Raw genomic sequence first — 19,697 nt, 5'->3', positions numbered from 1 at the left:
CTTAATGACTCCACCCAGTCTCTGCACACACGGACAAACTGAACCAGTATGAAAATAACTCTACTGAACACTGTTTATCTCACAGGAAAATATCGTTTAATTTATAACAATTTAAATTATAAAACCTCACCTGCAGATACAAACACAAAGACGCTGAAACACAGCAGAGTCCCGCAGAGTGTCGCAGAGTGTCGCAGTTACAGGAGACATGTCTGTGTTCTCGAGTTCTGCTGATCTGACTCTTTGTTTTTTCTAGATGTGTGAGTCTTCTGGAATTTTCACTGTATAAACGTGCTCATAAAAAAATTCAGTGAAAAATGATACTGATCTGAGAACCGTCATAAAGGCGGTCTCAACTACACTTTGAGCAGTGTTTCAAAATCACTGCACTTTAGAAGTGTTGAAACATCCTAACCCAGATCGCAAAATCACATTAAATTAATGTTGATTCTTTAACAGGATTATCATTATGGTCAAGATTTAAATCTCAGTCTTCAAATAAATGTTGATTCATTGTTAAAATACTTATTAAAGCTGACAGTGTAATGGTAATGACATTGTTAACATTAATTTAAAGTTATCCTGTTGTGAGTGAAGTAGCGGTTTTTGATACGGACGACACGGACGGGGGCGGCATCACGGGCATCAGCAAAAGATTTTTTTTTTTTTTACTGGTACTCATATTGGGAATGGCACAGGCGCCGATCGGTTTTCTATCGCCCAATTGCTGGGAGTAAGGGCGCCCTCCGTTTGCGAGGTGCGCAAGGGCTGGGCGGCGGAGGATTCACTGGCTGGCTGAAGCGGCATCTAATAACCAACTCGCTAAATTAAAAAACTTAAAACAAACCAACAAACACGAAAACAACAGACATTATGATACGGACTTATAATTTGCACCGATGCAAGGGCGTAGATTTGGTTTTGGCATTGGTGGGGACGGATGATTCAACCACTGAACCCTGCCCTGTTTCTTTTTTTTTCCCTTTTTGTCTTTGCTTCTTGATAAAAAAAAAAAAAGGGGGGGAGAAATATACTTGCTTACATAGCTGGACTGGCATACTGGGCTTTTTCCCGGTATGCCCGATACCGGCCCGATGGGCCGCTCGTGATTTTTCGTTTTTATGGGCCGATGGGGTTTTATTTCTTTTATTTTTTCAACGGTAAATGTCATTTGGCATTTTGTACAAATGTAGGCTGATAATAAATACATGATATCATTTCATTCATTTCAAAGGTTTATTTGCATGACGCACAAACAGACACAATTGAAAGGTACAAATGTGCATGACACGAATTCAAACGTGGTGCAGATGTGTCACAGGTTGATCTGGCTGTAGGCTGTGGCACTTGGCCAGAGGTGGCGCTGGTTGACTCGACTCCATGTTAGTGCACAAAGTAAACAGCACGCTGTAGTTGTGAAGCAAAAACGCTGAATTCGGAGAAATAAACCGTGCGAGGGGAACGATGACGACGACAAGAGTCTCCCGATCGTTTACTCTTGCTGTCCTGTGAACAACATCGGCGTGGTGTTACTTGTTTGCTGTTTTCGCGATCGCGTCGCGCATGAGGATATCACCAGGTGAACTCGCCACATTTGTAAACATTTTGTTGTTCAACAGCATCAAGACTGACTGAGTGTGTTTGAGATAACCTCACAAGTGTCACAGGTGACACATTTGGCGTTTTTTTGCTGGTTTGTCGGTAGCAGCTCCTGAAACGCAAGTCTGCCACACATCTGTTCGACCAACGCCAGTTGATCTAAACGCCAGTAGATCTGGAACACCGGCTCAGATATTTGAAGTTTACACAGCTACATTCTCGCCTGAAAATATGTTAAACGTCTATTTTGCGACCCAGAAACAGTAATGAGAGTAATATTAAAACTAAGTAGCTGCAGTAGTAGCAGCTATTGTTGGAAACTGGAATTGGCTGCGCCAATCTGAGATATGGGTTTTCAATTTTGTTGTCCGGGTGGAAAAACGGGGGAAATTGGGGAGAATGGTGGCTCCGGGAGATTTTCGGGAGCGGCACTGAAATTCGGGATTCTCCTGGAAAAATCGGGAGGGTTGGCATGTACGGCCTAGCATAGCCTGTAACGTTATTATGACGGACACATTTTATGAGTGAACTTGGCTTTAAGTGAGTTACAGGTTTCTTTGAAAAATACTTTGTTATATCCAGGTTCTTCCTTTGTGCTGCCATCCTCCTCTCCTCCTCACAGCGCAGGCTTGCCGCTGCTACAACTAAACAGAGCTCCCTGATAGGCACAGCCAATCACATTGGCCATATTTGTCACATGACGTAGGACTTCAGTAGAGAACGTAATTTAACTCTTTCTGCACCGCTGGGCGAATGAGACGTTGACAGATAGATTTTTTTTCTTTCTATTGGTTTTGTTTTTCTTTACTCGAAGAGATCAAATTATTGGTGGGGACATGTGCCTTCCGTCCATGCCAAATCTACGCCCTTGGCCAGCAGTTTATCTCAGCTAATGAGAGGAGAAGGCATGTGTTTGGCTCCTTCACATAGTGGACATTGAGTTGTTGTGTGGGGCACCAGTAGTCCATGTCTGTTGCTGTAACAGTAGTTCATGTTTAGAATAAAAAATCCCAGCTCACTGATTTGATCGGGGCTATAGTGCCTAAAATGTTGCATAGTTTTGCTGAGAGATCTTTTACTTTGTGGTGATCTTAGATGAGTAGTTTTATGGAAAAAAACCAGCAGGTCATTCAGTGTTCCCTTAGTGCTAATGTATCAGATATGTTGGTGTACTATAACTGAAGTAATGTTGTTAAGTCCTTAAAGTCATATTCTTTTATTCTCATGACTGTATTTGAAGCGGTTTTTATTTTTGTATGATACCTGATTTATATGGAATATGGCTGAAGTAAACTAAAGCCTAAAATACTTCGTCATTTGTTTAATAGTAATTTAACATTATATAATTCACATATAAAACTATGAATTGTAATTTTAAATGGTTTAAAAGCATGTAGAATAACATATGTAAGCAAGTATATTTCTCCCTTTTTTTTTTTTTATCAAGAAGCAAAGACAAAAAGGGGAAAAAAAGAAACAGGGCAGGGTTCAGTGGTTGAATCATCCGTCCCCACCAATGCCAAAACCAAATCTACGCCCTTGCGCACACACACACACACACACAAAATGCATAAATGAACAGCTCTTTTTGCTTGTGATCTTTGCAACGAAAAATACTTTCTGTTTTGTCCTTTCTATTCTATCTCAGTTATCATTATTCTATTCTTCTATTCTAGGACTCATTTAAAGCAACTCTTATATGGGGAAACTTGTTTGCACCCTGGAAAAACACATTGTTTTTAAATTAGACTTCTGGGTTATTACTTCACAATTTTCCGTTACTACCACAAACTAATACGAAAAGTTATTTTCTCAAACAGGCAGTGGATCTGGACCAGTAAACAGCAGGCTCATTTTAGTCATGGAAATCATTTAACAACCAGGAGATGCCCCCTGCTGGCCACTAGAAATTATGCAGTTTTAAGACAATGTTTGAGTGCCCTGACACCTCTCAGCTTCCATAGCCATCCTTTGTGGATGAAGACCCAATAAAAACACAAGAAGTGAGCCTTATTTTGAATCTTGGAGACAGTTTATTGCCATCATGTTGTCTGCAGGTAGAGCCTGAGATTGGTTCCTGATACAAACAAAACAACAACAAAAGACAACCCAACACATACAGAGAGAAAAAACAACAATAACAAAAAAGCAACTGAGGGGGTCTGGGCCAACAGGAAGAGGGCTACACTATGATGTCATCATATCCATATCCGTGTTTCGAGTTCTGAAGCGACACTGCGCCGTAATGTCACAGATTCTGAGGTCATGATTAGAGCAGAGGTGCAGGGAATGGGCACAGCCTGTCAGTGAGGGGAGTTCTACAATGTTCTGGAATTCTGCCGAGTCATGGCTGCCATGGCAACACCCCACCCCCTCTAAGTCCCTCCCCCATTCCACCTCAAAAAACAACAAAACTAACCAAAGAAAAAGAATAATGACTAAAATCAGCTTTATGAAGTAAAACAAACTTTACTGTTTGATTCTAAATTAACCCACAAACACACACAAACAGACGCTCAACACACACACACACACACACACACACACACACACACACACACACACCAACTCAACGGTTTGTGTGAGGGCAAAGAAACTCCCTTTAGCAGCATCCACAATAACCAAATATTAATGACACGTATAACTTTAGGATAATTATATTAATAAGTGAAGATGACTGATGACATCATAAACCAAAGGTCAAACATGGAGGTTGGTTAAAATACGCAGTACATGATGTAATACACAAAGGAAAAACAAACAGCCAATCAGAGGCCCAAGCTGGAAATGAAAAAAACAAATCTAAAAAAAAACAAAAAAAAAAACATATTTTCCCATCAGGCCCGGCAGTGGCAGCAGGATTAGCGATTGTCCTGTGATTGACCAATTCCAGAGATTCTGCTGACATCATGCTTCTCAGGCCAATTGCAATCACTTCTTTTGTTTTCATCACAATTATTGTCATCGTCATGGCGCTGACTCCCTCCTGCAGCGGGAAGGAGCACTGCCATTGGTTGGATCTAACCTTTTTATGAAAAAGCCTTAAAAGTCACAGAGCTCATAGTTGCTCCACTTGTTAACTCCCACAATCCTCTGCTTTGAGTGGGTGGAGTGTGCGCAGTATCGCCAACTCTCCCAGCTCCTCCTGGCAGTAAACTTGTCTTCATTAATTCAGTGCGAATAAAACGCACATAGGGTGCTGCGTTCGCTGGGACGCAGGAAGCTGGAAATTTGTTTCCTGTCTTACACATGTGAAGTGAACACAACACCAGCAAAAGTATGTGTGTGCAAATGTCATGTTTGAAAAACGAGAAGAAATTAAAAGCAACCTGAAACAGGTGGAGGCCACAATTTCCAGGATCCTGACGTGCCAGGAAGGCAGCAGTGAATTTTCCCATCCTTTTTGAATTGGACATAAAGTAAAAAGTGTCGCGTCCTTACAGCACGAATCTCGTATCACACCCGACATGCTGTAGTGTCTGTTACTTCTTCAAAAAAAAAAAAAAAAAAAAAGCTTACTGTATATCAGCTTCTTCTTCTCTTCCTCAAAACCTTCTGCTTCTCAATACATCTCCCAGAATTCCTTCCTTATCCAGCCCTACATAAACTAATCCATCCCTTCAGGATTCTGTCTCAAAGCTCCCACATTTCCCACCTTGGGGCATCATCATGTGTTACGCATCACTTGCATTTCCCACGATTGCCAGAGACGGTGAACTTACCGTCAGCACGTTTCATGTGTTTAAAATCAGATTTAACACTTCAAATATACACACACAGCTCTTAAAAACAAACATCTGACAGATAAGACAAGCGCACCACCTACTCCTCTTCCTCTCTGCACCTCCTCTTCCTCAGGGGGGCATCTGCACTCGCCTTTCTCACCTGCTTCTCCATTTTTGGAACTCTGCGTGTTTTAGCGTTTTTACAAAAGCCACATTGGCACTTATTGTTCCTGCACTGATGCTTTTACCCTGACTAGGAGGCGCCACACAGCCGCTTTCTTTGGTTTGTAGCACTCAGCGATGCTGCATTCAAATCACATGGGAGAAGATGTAAATACAAGTTTCAAGCTTCAATCAAAAACAGATCACAGGTGGTAAATATGACAGGAAAAAAAGGCAACATTATCAGTGTGTTTTTCAAAGAATTAAATATTGAGAAAATGTACTCACATGTAATATATATGTTTCTGCATATTTTTTTCTCAAATTTAAATCAATATTTAAGTTGTTGAACTGTATACATTTTTTTTTGGTTTGCAGCAGATGCTAAATACAAGCACAGTGGGCTCTATTGTATTTATGATTAAATAAACGAGTAAAAATAAACTTCATTTTAATATTAATCACCATTTGGGAACTGCTCCAGATTAAACTCTTAATCATCAGTTTGAGGGTTGAAGTGAGTTAAACAAGCTGTACAATCTGTAATTCCCATGGAACTTGAATGCAGCGTAGGCTAGGCTAAGCTCACAATTTCACCTACTCTTCACTTGCTAACACTAAAAAAAAAAAAAAACTCTTCTAACCCAGAAACACCACCCTACTAACAAACATACTTGATCTTTAAAAAGAAAATTAGCTTCACCAGCAGACACTTTGGCTTTAAGGCACCTTGTTAACACGATGATCGACACCCGAACACCAGCCATCGGTGAAATTTAAAAAATAAAAAAAGGCTAAATTACTACGTGATCAAAGTCTGACAGAACAACATAACAGATAAAATAAAATAAAACAAATTCAAAATCACTTTTTGCACGTCAGTGTCGCTAACAGCTCACCTTTGCTAATTCAAGCTTCACACACACACACACACAAGCACAAACACACGCAGCAGGACAGAGGATACAGGGTGTGTAAAAGTGCTCAATTGCACACACGCGCGCACACTCTCAGCCGATTCTCTACAGCATCAGGATCGCCCTGTGTCCCGCAGCCAATCAGGAGTCTCCGTATTCAGGAGGACAGAGGTCAGATCGGCGTCTCCTTGTTGTTGTTTTTGAGGTCCGGTGCGCTGAACTGCCGCCTCATCCTGGGCGGAGTGTTGAAGCTCCACGCCCCCGGCGGTGGCATAATGCCAAGTAGCATGTCAGCAGGAAGGGGTGGAGCCCCTGAGCGCGGCAGGCTGTGGTAATGGGGGTGAGGGTGAGGTCCAGGCTGGAATGGTGCATTGTAGGGGGGTTGTAGTAGGGATGGTGGTGGTGGAACTGATGGTGCTGGCGTTGATTATAATGGAAGCCTCCATCTCTGTCTCTGTCCCTGTCTCTGCTTCCTCCTCTGCCTCCTCCTCCTCTCTCCCCACCTGGCCCAGGTCGAAATCCCCTCCTCTGTCTTGGTCACCCCTGGTGGCCACCATTGCCACCACTGCTGAAGTGCTGGTCATTGTCGTAGCTCCCGTTCCCCTGTGGCGAGCTGTCCAGGGAGTTGCGGCGGTAACGACGCTGCTGGTTTTGGTTGTTGCCCTGGTTGTTGTAGTGATAGCCACCCTGGTTGCCCTGGTTACGCTGCTGCCAGGCGCGATGAGGACTTGGGGTGCGCATGCGAGGGGGCTGAGCTGGGAAGGGGAGGGGCAAGAGACCAGGCAGTTGACCTTGTGGGGGAGGTGGAGGTGAGGGAGAACCTTTAGCTTCTCCTCCTCCATTCTCCTTCTGCTCAACACCATCACCTCCTCCTCCCTCCCCCAGACCGAGAGCTTGCAGAGCGGCACTGGCGGGTCCCCATGACAGCCGATGGGCAGGGTTACTCTTAAAGGGAAACTTGAGCTTGCATTCCTGCGGAGGGATGAAGCGTTCTGACCTGGAGCTGGGGGAGGAGTAAAGTTAGGGACAGAGCACAGACTGTAAATTAAAGATGGTCACAGCATAAGCAACCGACTCGACTAAGTACAGATAAACAATCATTTGAAGGGTTTATTGATGACGATCGTTTGCAGTGACTTCTATTGGAACCCTCGCCATCACGGTATGGCCACACCCCCGAGCTCACCTTGGCTTTGGTTCTGTCCTCGCAGCTTCTTGGTGATGTTCTGCTGCTGCAGGTTCAGGAGGCGCTGCTGCTCCTTTTTCATCCAGCGGAGGCGTCCTCTCCTGAACGCCGGGTCCTCCTCCATCAGCCGCTGAACTCTGACCTCTGGGTGGCTAGGGCATTCATCATCCCCGTCCCTATCTCCATCTCTCTCTCTCTCTGAGGGGACTCGCCTCCCTCGCCGTTCAAGTCGTCGTCCTGGAAACAAGACAAACAACGGTTAACTCTGGTGGTGATGGGTTGAAGGGGCGGGACAGGAGGTGCGAACATACCTGAAGAGGTATGACGCTCTCTTGATCATTCTGTCTCTCAGAGCTTTGATCTCCTCGTCCTTCATGTTGTTCTGCAGCTTCACCCCCTGCAGGAGTCGCACACATTTGGCTCTGCTCCTCTAGCGCCTCTCAGGTCGTGAAGAAAACAAGATTAGCATAACTCACCTCCAAAATATCTGTCAGCTTATCGATGTGAGCCTTCAAGTCGTACACGCCTGCCTTTTCTCCACCTTCCCCTGTCTCTCCTCCTCCATTACCACCACTTCCTCCTCCTCCTCCCCCCTCTTCAGCGGGAGGGCTCCTCTCCTCTCCGATGCCCACAGTGTCGCAGACGTCCTGGGCCACAGCCCTCCCTCTCGTTGGTGTCCTTCTTGGCGTACATGCGGCACAGCTCCTTCATCTTGACAATGGAGAGCGCCTCGATCTCCTGACGGGAGTGACGGAAGTCTCCCAGAGCCACCTGAGGGGGGCGCCACATACAGAGGAACAGGTTTAAAAAAAGAAAAAAAAGCTCCTCCTCTAATGTCCTCTGGACTGTTTGTGCTGGTTAATTTTACTGTTCTCCAAATCTCTCCACAGACTGCTAAACAATCAGGAGTGGAGCAACCAAACTTGGCACGCAGGTACATATTAGGGTCCCGAGGTTCTTATCTACATCAGACACTATGACATAATCATGTGGCCTAGGAACCTCATATCGACTGGTTACAATAACCCATTTTTAGCATCTATGCACCTGTCCACTGTAAGGTTGCGTGACCACAACCTAGCAATGGACTTCAGTGGCATCTACACCGTAGAGCAGGGCCTGAGTGCACAGAACCCACAAAAATGGGCAAATCTGAACCCACTCAGGTTTATAATTTGCCTCTGTATGTTCTGGTGCGATATCTTAAGACGATCACATATTTTACCTCACACAGGCTGAACAGACCAATCAACACTGTGCCATGGGTACTAGCTCTACTACCAACCCTCCGAGAACTCTGTGCTCCAGTTTTAGTGAGTGGACTTATTTCTTTACACTTAATCGCAGGCACCAGTGTCAGTGTGACACTCCCGTACAGTCCACGGATGCATGTTTTTAACTCTTAAATGCTACAGTCCAGGCTTCAAAATTTGGAAAGGAAAAGGTAATGTGGCTTTACTATGACTACCTTTTTTAAAGAGTTTATGGTTACACAGCAAGGTCTGTAACAATCTAGTGATCCTGGTTTTATTGGAAAATGCATCATGTATGATTTTCACAATTTACCACTTATTTGTTGCGTTTGACTGGAGCTATGGAGTCTAACTAACAGAGTCTGTCTGACTTAGTCATGGACCAAATTGGTCCAACACTACAGACCAGTGTAAAGTGTCCACCTGGAGCCATCTCCAGGAGGGTTTGGGTTTTGAAAGGTCCAGTGTATTTTTCGAGGTAAAGTTTTAACCCTTTGCCCCTGAATGTAGAGATATAAGAGTATTTATGAGAATAACTTCTAAAATGTTTATCTGTCCCTCTGAAACCAGTCAGAGAACACTCTGATATCACGTGTGTGTTTGTGAGACCTCGTAGCAGATCTCTTTGACGGCCTGCATGCGGAGGTCCTCCATGGTCACCCGTTTGGGGTCTTTGCTGATCCTCCTCCTCTGAGGGATCTGATACACTCGCAGAGGCTCCCTCCTCTTCCCGCTGCTGGGCAGACCACAGCGTTTCACTATGGACTGCACCTGGACACAGACATACAGGTGAGACAGGTCAGCTCACAGGTACATTAATCTGCTCCAATGACTGTTCCTGTCAGCAGAAAAGCTTGCTTCACGATCCTATCAGGTCTCTATGGGATGTCACAGCTACATGAGGAGCTATGAACGAGGAGATTATGAGGAGCTGATACCTTGTTGGCTGGCAGCTTCTCTCTCAGGGAGGAGATGAGCCTCCAGCTCTCCTCACAGGATCGTTTGTCCGAGTCGTCCCCGCTGTCGCTGTCTGCGTAGGCTACTGCACACACAGAGAAGGTAAAACACCTGAAGCAGTCACCACACGAGCTCACCTGAAGGAGAAACTCACCAGTCTGTGCTGCTCCAGCAGCAGGTCAGCCTCCTCCTTCTCTTTACGGTACTGAGTCTCCACGTCCTGCAGTCTGCAGCACACACACGCACACACCAACCAACCAATCAGACGATCAATAATCAGGAAACAGCTCTGATATCTGACGTGGTTTCAAATCAAATCAAATCAAATCAAATCACTTTTATTGTCACATCACATGTGCAGGCACACTGGCACAGCACATGCGAGTGAAATTCTTGTGTGCGAGCCCCACAAGCAACAGAGATGTGCAAACACAACAACACAAACGAGCAAAATACAAGAATGGCCAACCTGAAACTAATAAATATATGTACAATATATAATAGTGTATGCATTTCTGGATGTGTATACTAAATATTTTCCTACGTGTGTGTGTGTGTGTGTATACACATTTTTACAAATTAAATAGTAAAAAAATAAAAAAGTAATAATAATAATAATAATAATAATAATAATAAAATATATAAAATATACAGAGTTGAATATGTGCAAAACAGTGGCATTACTGTACAGTGTGGAGTGCATAATGTTGAAGTTCCAGTAGTGAAGCTGAGGTGTCTATGACGTGTTCAGCAGTCTGATGGCCTGATGGAAAAAGCTGTCTCTCAGTCTGCTGGTACGGGACCGGATGCTGCAGAACCTCCTTCCTGATGGAAGCAGTCTGAACAGTTTATGGCTGGGGTGACTGGAGTCCTTGATGATCCTCCCCGCTTTCCTCAGGCACCGCTTCCTGTAGATGTCTTGGAGGGAGGGAAGCTCACCTCCAATTATCCAATTATCCAATTATGGTTTACAGTGTGTCTACAGATGCTATCTGAAAACCACACTTCAGGGTCTAGTAAAGGTGCATCTACCTCTTCTCCATCTCCAGCTTGATGTCGATGCCTTGTTTCTCCAGCAGCTCTTTCTGCGCGTAGTTCCAGTCCTCCGGCTCCCCCTGCTGCTCCATCGTGGCGCTGCGCTCCCTGTCCAGCCTCGCCTGCTCCGGGTGGTTGAACCGAAACACGTGGTTCTTCCCCATCACAATGCGGTTACCTAGAGACGGAAACAGACAGGAAACGGAGTCTGAGGTCTCCTGCAGGTTTTGGGTGGTGTGTTTACTCCATCGATCAAACCTGCTTTGTTTTTCATGTTCGTGTGTAATAAGCTGTAAACTAAAGTGAAACCTGATGTAACAGCTGCAGGAGCAGTGTAATGGCAGGTGCTTCCTGTTTGTTTAAAGCCGCAGTGAACTCGTAAGAAAAGCTGCCGGGTGTGTTTCTGTACCTTGTTTTAATACGACAGCATCGGTGATCTGCTTCCCGTTAACGTAGGTCTCTGCTCCAACTAACTAATGACACATGAGCATGAAACAGTCTGATGGGAGGACTCGCAGCAGTGACGGAGGCTTTATCATGGACCTTAATATCTGGGCTTGTATCCTGTAACATTACTAGAAAGGTTGATCCACAATCCAGAGACAGAGACCTGGATCTGAAAGGGGTATGTCCACAACTACAGAGGCCTCTCGGTCTCACATACAGACATGCACTGAAACCAGGGATCGTGCTACAGCGCACAGGGTAACAGCAGCAGACACACACACACAGATATACAGACAGAGGGTGAGGAAGGGGTGTCTGGGACAGGAGGAGGGAGGCGGGGAAGGCACAGGAAACATGGGTGTGAACATGAGGATGATGTCACCATGACGAGTAGCAATGACTAATACCTGACAGATTTCCTGGCAGCTTTCACAGAAAGAGAAGAAGAAAGAGTCACTCACTGAGCGCGCGCGCACACACACACACACACACACACACACACACACACACACACACACACACACACACACACACACACACACACACACACACCTGTTTATAACTTTTAATGAAAACAGGAAGAGAGCTGCAGCTTCAGACTCTACACACAGTCCGAGAACAAAGAACTACAGCCTGGACACAGACCAGACCTCTAAGGTGAGACGCTCATGGAAAAAAACAAAAAAAACAAAACAGGAATTTTTGCCCCATAATCTAGTGTACATTTATGCAAATTAGCACAGGTTTCATGACATATGTATATATAATACCACATTTGTATATTTAAAATGAAATTGCAATAGCAATCAAAACAATATTTTTAGTGTTAGTAACTAATTGAATCTATATATACATATATAAGTGCTCAAACTTTTCTTATCAGCATGTTCTGGCTGCAAAGTTTCGAATCCACACATCATGCGGAGCCATCATGTGGTACATAAAAGCACTGCAGGACCTTCTTTGTCCTTCTGGTCTCAAACTCTTCAGAAACCTTCTCAGAGAGGCTCGAGTGTGCTTTCAATATTTAAAGATGATTATAAGCCAGTGGAATCAGGAGGTGTAATGTGACAGAAGTCAAGAGCACATTTGTCTGCCACTGTGACTCATTCCAGACTTACACATGTTAATGATCAACTCAGCTGCCTGCAGGTCTGACTTTAACCCCGGCTGCTGCTGAAACATGTCAGAAACGTTACTTTGAGGAGTGATGCAAATCAAATCTGATTAAAAATGCATTTCCAGATCCATGTTTTTATTTCTGTTAGTCTCACACTGCCACAGCAGCTCAGCATGACTCCCAGTTTAAAATAATTTTTATTTATGTCACACTGGCCCCTCTGTCTGAAACAAGCTGCTGTAGCTCCTTTCTTTGACGGCAGACTCCCCCAAACAGACCGCAGGTGTGCTCACAGGTATACTATTGATATGACCTCTTTATGACATCATATAGATCCTATAATAGAAACAAAAAGTGTGCGCTGTGCTTTGTGTGTAGGGCAGACTGCTCACAAGGATTACTGACAGCTATGCTCACTACATCATTAGAAACTCACACCACGTTTAATAAAAAGAAAAACTTCCAGCACTGGAACAGGAGATCTATGGCAGCAGATTGTAGAAGAGGCCAACTATGATGCAGCAGGTGGTAACGATGATAAGTAAGTAATTTGTACAAATGTAGTTTGTATTTTTATTCTTTTATAACTTCAGATGTTAAACAGCTTCAGGTAACGTGTAGAACATGTTTCTCTGGTGTGTATAAAGTACTGAAGGACCCATGGTTCATAATGAGGTTATTGCACAGTGAACTACAGGAGCTGATCAAACCACAGGACTGAGGCTGCTTAAACTCCGCACAATGAAGCTGTGTGACCACAAAACAGCAGTGCAGCAGAGCAGAGACAGCCAATCAGGCATCAGAGTGTCAGACATGTGAGCAAAGGTTTATGCAAGGAGTAAAAATCTCACCTTCTCCCTGCTCGTTGGTCTCACTGACAAAAACGCAGTGAATCTCCTTTATGAACTGACCCGACAGTTTAATGTCCACGTCCTGCTGCCCGACCCTGGCGCGCGCACGCACACACACACACACACACACACACACAGACAGATGAAAAAACTAATGTAAACACCTGCCAAGCTAGTTATACAACTCCACCAGGAATAAAGATGAAGGTGCAACTTCTCCTGCAATAAAACTAACGGAGGAGCTTCTGATGTCCAAGATCATGAAGTAGTTGTTAGATAACAGCGAGTGTCGTGTCTGATAAGATACGTAATGAAACTCATTGTTCTCCACGATGACTCTGTGGATCATTATCGGTGTGGTAACCTCTGCACGAGCAGATTTCTGCATGCACTACATGTAAACAGTGTCATTACTTTTTCTACTAATGAAGTAAAGCAGCTAAACTAGTGATGGACTTGTGTCTGTGTGTAATTTGTTGCTTTCACATGGAGATGAGCTGAGACGTCTCTGACGTTTGGTCTCTGCACAGGATGGCTAAAACGTTTCACACTTTAGACTCAATTTATCAGATTTTCTGAGCAAAGACCAACAAAATGATCAAATAACTGATGAACTAAATGACCGATGATGAAATCACTGCTGACCTGGTCACTCCCTCCTTGATGTAATAGAGGAGGCACTCGGACATCAGAGGGTCTTCATTCAGGTTGACCAGGTGAGGCGTCTGTAACACACACAGACATTACATTAACTTTAGTTTTACATGATGGGGTCATCTTTTTCCCCCTTTAAAAGTGAGGCGGATCCACACAGTGAGAGTGGAAGATAGAAAACACTAAACACGATTGGATGCTGTTAACTTTTAACTAGTACTAAACATGTGACTGGAGCCAGGACTGCATTCAGTCAGATCCTTTTATAAGCACTTTTATAAACAGCATCATTTACCAAAGTGAACAACACACCATGAATGAAGACAACACTACTAAAGTGAATGTTGACACTGAGTCGAAGTTCACCTGAAGTCATTAAAGGTTGTCAGATGTCGTCTTTATGAGGGAAAGAGTTAAAGATGTTCGGTGTTGGTGAGGTGGTGGTACGGAGAGAAAAGCTGCTGCACGATTTATCGTCTCTGACTTTTAATCTGGATTTCAAACATCTGCTCAGCAGACTGCAGCGATTTTACTGCAAAGACCAGAGAGACTTAAAATCAAACAGTGACATCATCACTTCTAAAGCTGAGTGCGTGTCGACACAGGTGCTTATGAGCAGCAGACACTCGGCTCTGACTGGACGAACACTCCCAGGCATGAAGTAAATTACATCTGGCTCTGTATTTAGATTATGTAATCATCTTATATTTTATATATTTGTAATTTATATTTTATTGTGATTTTACTGGAAAGCACTTTGGTGTACTTCGGTCTTAAAAATGTGCTATATGATTGATTGATTGTAAAATCAATTTATCGGCTGTTCTAACAAAACACACCAACTCAAAGAGTAGCTTTAACCTGACATAAAGGTGAATCCAAAAATTAAATACACTGTTTTAAAATACCAGCAGGAGTTACAGCTCCTAACAAATACCTGCATATCGTGTGTCAGCAGCCAGGGATCACACAATCCTAAAGTTAAAGTATTACTAAACCAGTCCCACAGACTGTCAGAGCTTACATAATAACATTTTCTGCAAAGATGTCTGCAGACACAGAACAGACTGACAACAGTATATATAGAGAGAAAGGGTTAAATATACACTCACTCCTTTAGGAGAGAAGACGCCCAGCGTTCCTCCATCTTCCTTTATGGACACGCCCATCTCTGCCAGCAGGGGCTCTCTGAGGGAGCGAGCGAGAGACAGAGACATCAATCATCATCCATTTTTTTTCTCCCTCTGTGTTCGTGTTTCCAAATGTTTTCATCTGTGAGTTAGTGAACAAACACACTCAGCTTTTCCACCTGTGCTGTAAACACTACAGTTCCCATGAGCCTCGTCTGCCACAGTGGATAAAGGGTCGTTAAACCTTTTTTTGCCTTCATGAACAGTGGGAAACGCCAAAAGATGTGTCACTCTGCTGACACAAAACCTCGCATGGTAGCTGTTGCCGGGTCACAGACATGAGTTGTTGTTTTTTATCAGTGTCAGTGCAGAAGCGCCAAGATTTCAAGCTAATACAGAGGACGATCCAGCAGCTTGAAAAGATGAGACTTTTTCCACTTCTACACCTGCCCTGAGGTTTTGTCTGAGTGGCTCAGGAGAAAAAGAGCTGCCCTCAGCAGCGGTATAAATGCTGATGTTCATGATATCGTCGTTACGTTTAAGAAAGTAACAGGTGACACCAAAACATGTTCACTATATTAACTACGGACAGAGGCAAACATGTAAAAAGCTCAGATTCAAATAAAACTAACCTCTCCAAACGAATAGATTCTGTTTTTCTCAGTTTCTCCTCCCACGTCTCGTTCAGCTCAGCGATGATTTTCTCTGTTTCCTACATGCAAAAACACACACACATGTATTGTAAACATATACCAATAAAACTTCTTCATTCTCATTCAAAGAAGGTGAAATAGTGCTCAGCAACTCCTGTTTGCAGTGTAATCACAGATGTACAGAAAACTTTTGCTGAATTTCTCTTAAACTGAGAAAAACTAAAAATATGAGGATTCCCAGACACGTTCTGAAGTTTTAAGTCTGTTTTTTCTCATTCTTTTCAATCGATTTCCAGAAAACTATCAAAGAAGTAATAGATTTCTCTGACAGTGGAAGTCACACTGGATCTAAGAGTATATGTTTCTCAAATTTAGATATGATGGAATTATGACCCGGAAAAGTGCGAGGTGATAAAACGTCTCGCCCTACCATCAGTCTCTCAGCTGCTTCCTCTTTGCTGATGTTCTCTGTGGACTCTCCCTCCACCCTTTCCTCTCCATCCTCAATCAGCTGATCACGGTCAGCAGGCGTGTCACCTTCAGATGCCGGCTCAGCGCCTGCACAGGAAATAAAACATTTAATTATGAAAACATGATGAACCACTTCTGTATTTTTTAAATTTAAACTAGTAAAGACAAAGGCACAGTCTTTTTGGATTCCCAATAATCCACATAAACATATAGAGTGACCTGGAGGGGCGGAGCCATTCTCAGGCGTGATCCCATTGGATGTGAGAGCCAGCTGGAGAGGGGAGGGGGACGCACCTGCGACACCACCGGCGCCGTTGATGTTGTTGTTGTTGTTGACTTTAAGAGACACAGAAAGAGAGCAGAGAAGAAGAAGTGAAGAGGAGGAGATTTAATTTCTAACATGCTGGAATCTCAGCAATCCTGGTTATGTAACGACAGCTTGTAAATATCTTCTCACACACACACAGTTGCTGTTGTCTGTAAATAACCGTCTCTACAGCATACTGCACATAGACGTGCTGTTCATACCAGGTCCAAATGAAAGAACAACAGCATGTGATGTGTACAGTTTATTAGGCCGTAAACAGACTGCATTCCATGTTTATATGAAGCACAGTCTGAGTATCACATCCACAGCGTTTGCGTGTTTAGCAATGCATAAGGTTCACAATAGAAATGAACTCTGCTGTCTGAGAGGAGCTTCTCTGCTTCTCCAGCTTTTTATGAGCAGTGTTGATGCGCAGCACATTTCTAAGCTTTTTCTTATAAATAATCATGATGGATTCACAGCATCGCAGACACCAGATATTTAAATGCTTCAGAAAAGAATCAATGTGCATGTGACACTTAGGAACGGGACTTTTTCATACCAAGAAATCAAAACCACACAGCAGCAAGTTAATGATTAACCTCATGTTGTGGATGTATTTAGAGTATTTAGAAATACTTCAGTCAGAGCATCATCTCATTAATTGTTTTTTTCATGTTTGTTTTGACGTTAAACTTTATTGTAAGACCTGCAAGAACAGACGCACTGATCCTGTTTTTGAAGCTGAAAGAATCTGAAAGAGAATTTGAACCCGAACGTCAGACTGAACAAGCAGATAAGGTTCATTATTCTGTATGTGTGCATACCAGCATTGTCCAGCAGCTCCTGCAGGCCCTGAGAGAACAGCAGGTTTCTCAGTCGCTCCACTTCGGCCTTCAGCTCTCTGATCAGTTTGGCATTTGGATCTTCATTGATCACAGCGTTACAGCGAATCTGTTTGGCACGGTCAGCATATCTGGAACCGAACCGGACCGAATTAGATTATATTAATCTGACTATGCCAGCTTTGCAACATACCCGCTGCCTGAAAACACATTAACTGATCCATAAAAAGCCTCATAGACAGATTACACCAAATAACTGACCTCAGAGTGCTCAGTGTTTCTTCGTAGTTGATGTCAGCAGGACTTAGCGCAGCAATCATTGCTGTGCGAGAGTTTCCTCCTGAAAGAAGCACACATCAAACCTTTAAGGTACTTGAACTTTGCCTGATATTAACTCTGCAACTCTATACATGTCTGTGGGGTTAAAGTGTACTATTGGTCCTGACAGGTTAAAGTGTACTATTGGTCCTGATAGGTTAAAGTGTACTATTGGTCCTGATAGGTTAAGGTGTACTATTGGTCCTGATAGGTTAAGGTGTACTATTGGTCCTGATAGGTTAAAGTGTACTATTGGTCCTGATAGGTTAAGGTGTACTATTGGTCCTGATAGGTTAAGGTGTAGTTTTAGTCCTGACAGGTTAAAGTGTACTATTGGTCCTGACAGGTTAAAGTGTACTATTAGTCCTGACAGGTTAAAGTGTACTATTGGTCCTGACAGGTTAAAGTGTACTATTGGTCCTGATAGGTTAAAGTGTACTATTGGTCCTGATAGGTTAAGGTGTAGTTTTAGTCCTGACAGGTTAAAGTGTACTATTGGTCCTGATAGGTTAAGGTGTACTATTGGTCCTGATAGGTTAAGGTGTACTATTGGTCCTGATAGGTTAATGTGTACTATTGGTCCTGATAGGTTAAAGTGTACTATTGGTCCTGATAGGTTAATGTGTAGTTTTAGTTCTGATAGGTTAAAGTGTACTATTGGTCCTGATAGGTTAATGTGTAGTTTTAGTTCTGATAGGTTAAAGTGTACTATTGGTCCTGATAGGTTAATGTGTAGTTTTGGTCCTGATAGGTTAAAGTGTACTATTGGTCCTGATAGGTTAAAGTGTACTATTGGTCCTGATAGGTTAAGGTGTACTATTGGTCCTGATAGGTTAAGGTGTACTATTGGTCCTGATAGGTTAAGGTGTAGTTTTAGTTCTGACAGGTTAAAGTGTACTATTGGTCCTGATAGGTTAAAGTGTACTATTGGTCCTGATAGGTTAAGGTGTAGTTTTAGTTCTGACAGGTTAAAGTGTACTATTGGTCCTGATAGGTTAATGTGTACTATTGGTCCTGATAGGTTAAGGTGTAGTTTTGGTCCTGACAGGTTAAAGTGTAGTTTTAGTCCTGACAGGTTAAAGTGTACTATTGGTCCTGATAGGTTAAAGTGTACTATTGGTCCTGATAGGTTAAGGTGTAGTTTTGGTCCTGACAGGTTAAAGTGTAGTTTTAGTCCTGACAGGTTAAAGTGTACTATTGGTCCTGACAGGTTAAAGTGTACTATTGGTCCTGATAGGTTAAAGTGTAGTTTTAGTCCTGACAGGTTAAAGTGTAGTTTTAGTTCTGACAGGTTAAAGTGTACTATTGGTCCTGATAGGTTAAAGTGTAGTTTTGGTCCTGACAGGTTAAAGTGTAGTTTTAGTCCTGACAGGTTAAAGTGTAGTTTTGGTCCTGACAGGTTAAAGTGTAGTTTTAGTCCTGACAGGTTAAAGTGTAGTTTTAGTCCTGACAGGTTAAAGTGTACTATTGGTCCTGACAGGTTAAAGTGTACTATTGGTCCTGATAGGTTAAAGTGTAGTTTTGGTCCTGACAGGTTAAAGTGTAGTTTTAGTCCTGACAGGTTAAAGTGTACTATTGGTCCTGATAGGTTAAAGTGTAGTTTTGGTCCTGACAGGTTAAAGTGTAGTTTTAGTCCTGACAGGTTAAAGTGTAGTTTTGGTCCTGACAGGTTAAAGTGTAGTTTTAGTCCTGACAGGTTAAAGTGTAGTTTTGGTCCTGACAGGTTAAAGTGTAGTTTTAGTTCTGACAGGTTAAAGTGTACTATTGGTCCTGATAGGTTAAGGTGTAGTTTTAGTTCTGATAGGTTAAAGTGTACTATTGGTCCTGATAGGTTAATGTGTAGTTTTGGTCCTGACAGGTTAAAGTGTAGTTTTAGTCCTGACAGGTTAAAGTGTAGTTTTGGTCCTGACAGGTTAAAGTGTAGTTTTAGTCCTGACAGGTTAAAGTGTACTATTGGTCCTGATAGGTTAAGGTGTAGTTTTAGTTCTGACAGGTTAAAGTGTACTATTGGTCCTGATAGGTTAATGTGTAGTTTTAGTCCTGACAGGTTAAGGTGTACTATTGGTC

The 19,697-nt window shown here is 43.1% G+C and overlaps 1 protein-coding gene and 1 pseudogene across 1 annotated transcript in view; both read right to left on the bottom strand.

Annotated features, from left to right (window-relative positions):
• Window positions 1-6,102: 6,102 nt before the first annotated feature.
• Window positions 6,103-7,811, bottom strand: LOC113009882 (uncharacterized; annotated as a pseudogene).
• LOC113011032 (kinesin-like protein KIF1C) overlaps window positions 7,723-19,697 on the bottom strand; it is a 30,398-nt gene continuing 18,423 nt past the window's right edge. The window contains 18 exon segments of the mRNA XM_026150406.1: window positions 7,723-7,826; window positions 7,901-7,986; window positions 8,066-8,264; window positions 8,266-8,360; window positions 9,452-9,613; window positions 9,781-9,881; window positions 9,950-10,026; window positions 10,832-11,012; window positions 11,244-11,303; window positions 12,564-12,578; window positions 13,253-13,347; window positions 13,898-13,977; window positions 15,019-15,094; window positions 15,669-15,748; window positions 16,120-16,247; window positions 16,380-16,496; window positions 17,295-17,443; window positions 17,574-17,652. Coding sequence (XP_026006191.1) covers window positions 7,814-7,826; window positions 7,901-7,986; window positions 8,066-8,264; window positions 8,266-8,360; window positions 9,452-9,613; window positions 9,781-9,881; window positions 9,950-10,026; window positions 10,832-11,012; window positions 11,244-11,303; window positions 12,564-12,578; window positions 13,253-13,347; window positions 13,898-13,977; window positions 15,019-15,094; window positions 15,669-15,748; window positions 16,120-16,247; window positions 16,380-16,496; window positions 17,295-17,443; window positions 17,574-17,652 — 1,793 coding nt within the window. The 3' untranslated portion in view covers window positions 7,723-7,813.

This window comes from Astatotilapia calliptera, chromosome 18 (genome assembly GCF_900246225.1).
Source record: "Astatotilapia calliptera chromosome 18, fAstCal1.2, whole genome shotgun sequence".
In the NCBI taxonomy this organism is placed as follows: domain Eukaryota; kingdom Metazoa; phylum Chordata; class Actinopteri; order Cichliformes; family Cichlidae; genus Astatotilapia; species Astatotilapia calliptera.
Note: the sequence above shows the minus strand (reverse complement) of the source record. Positions and strands in the feature narration are given on the sequence as shown.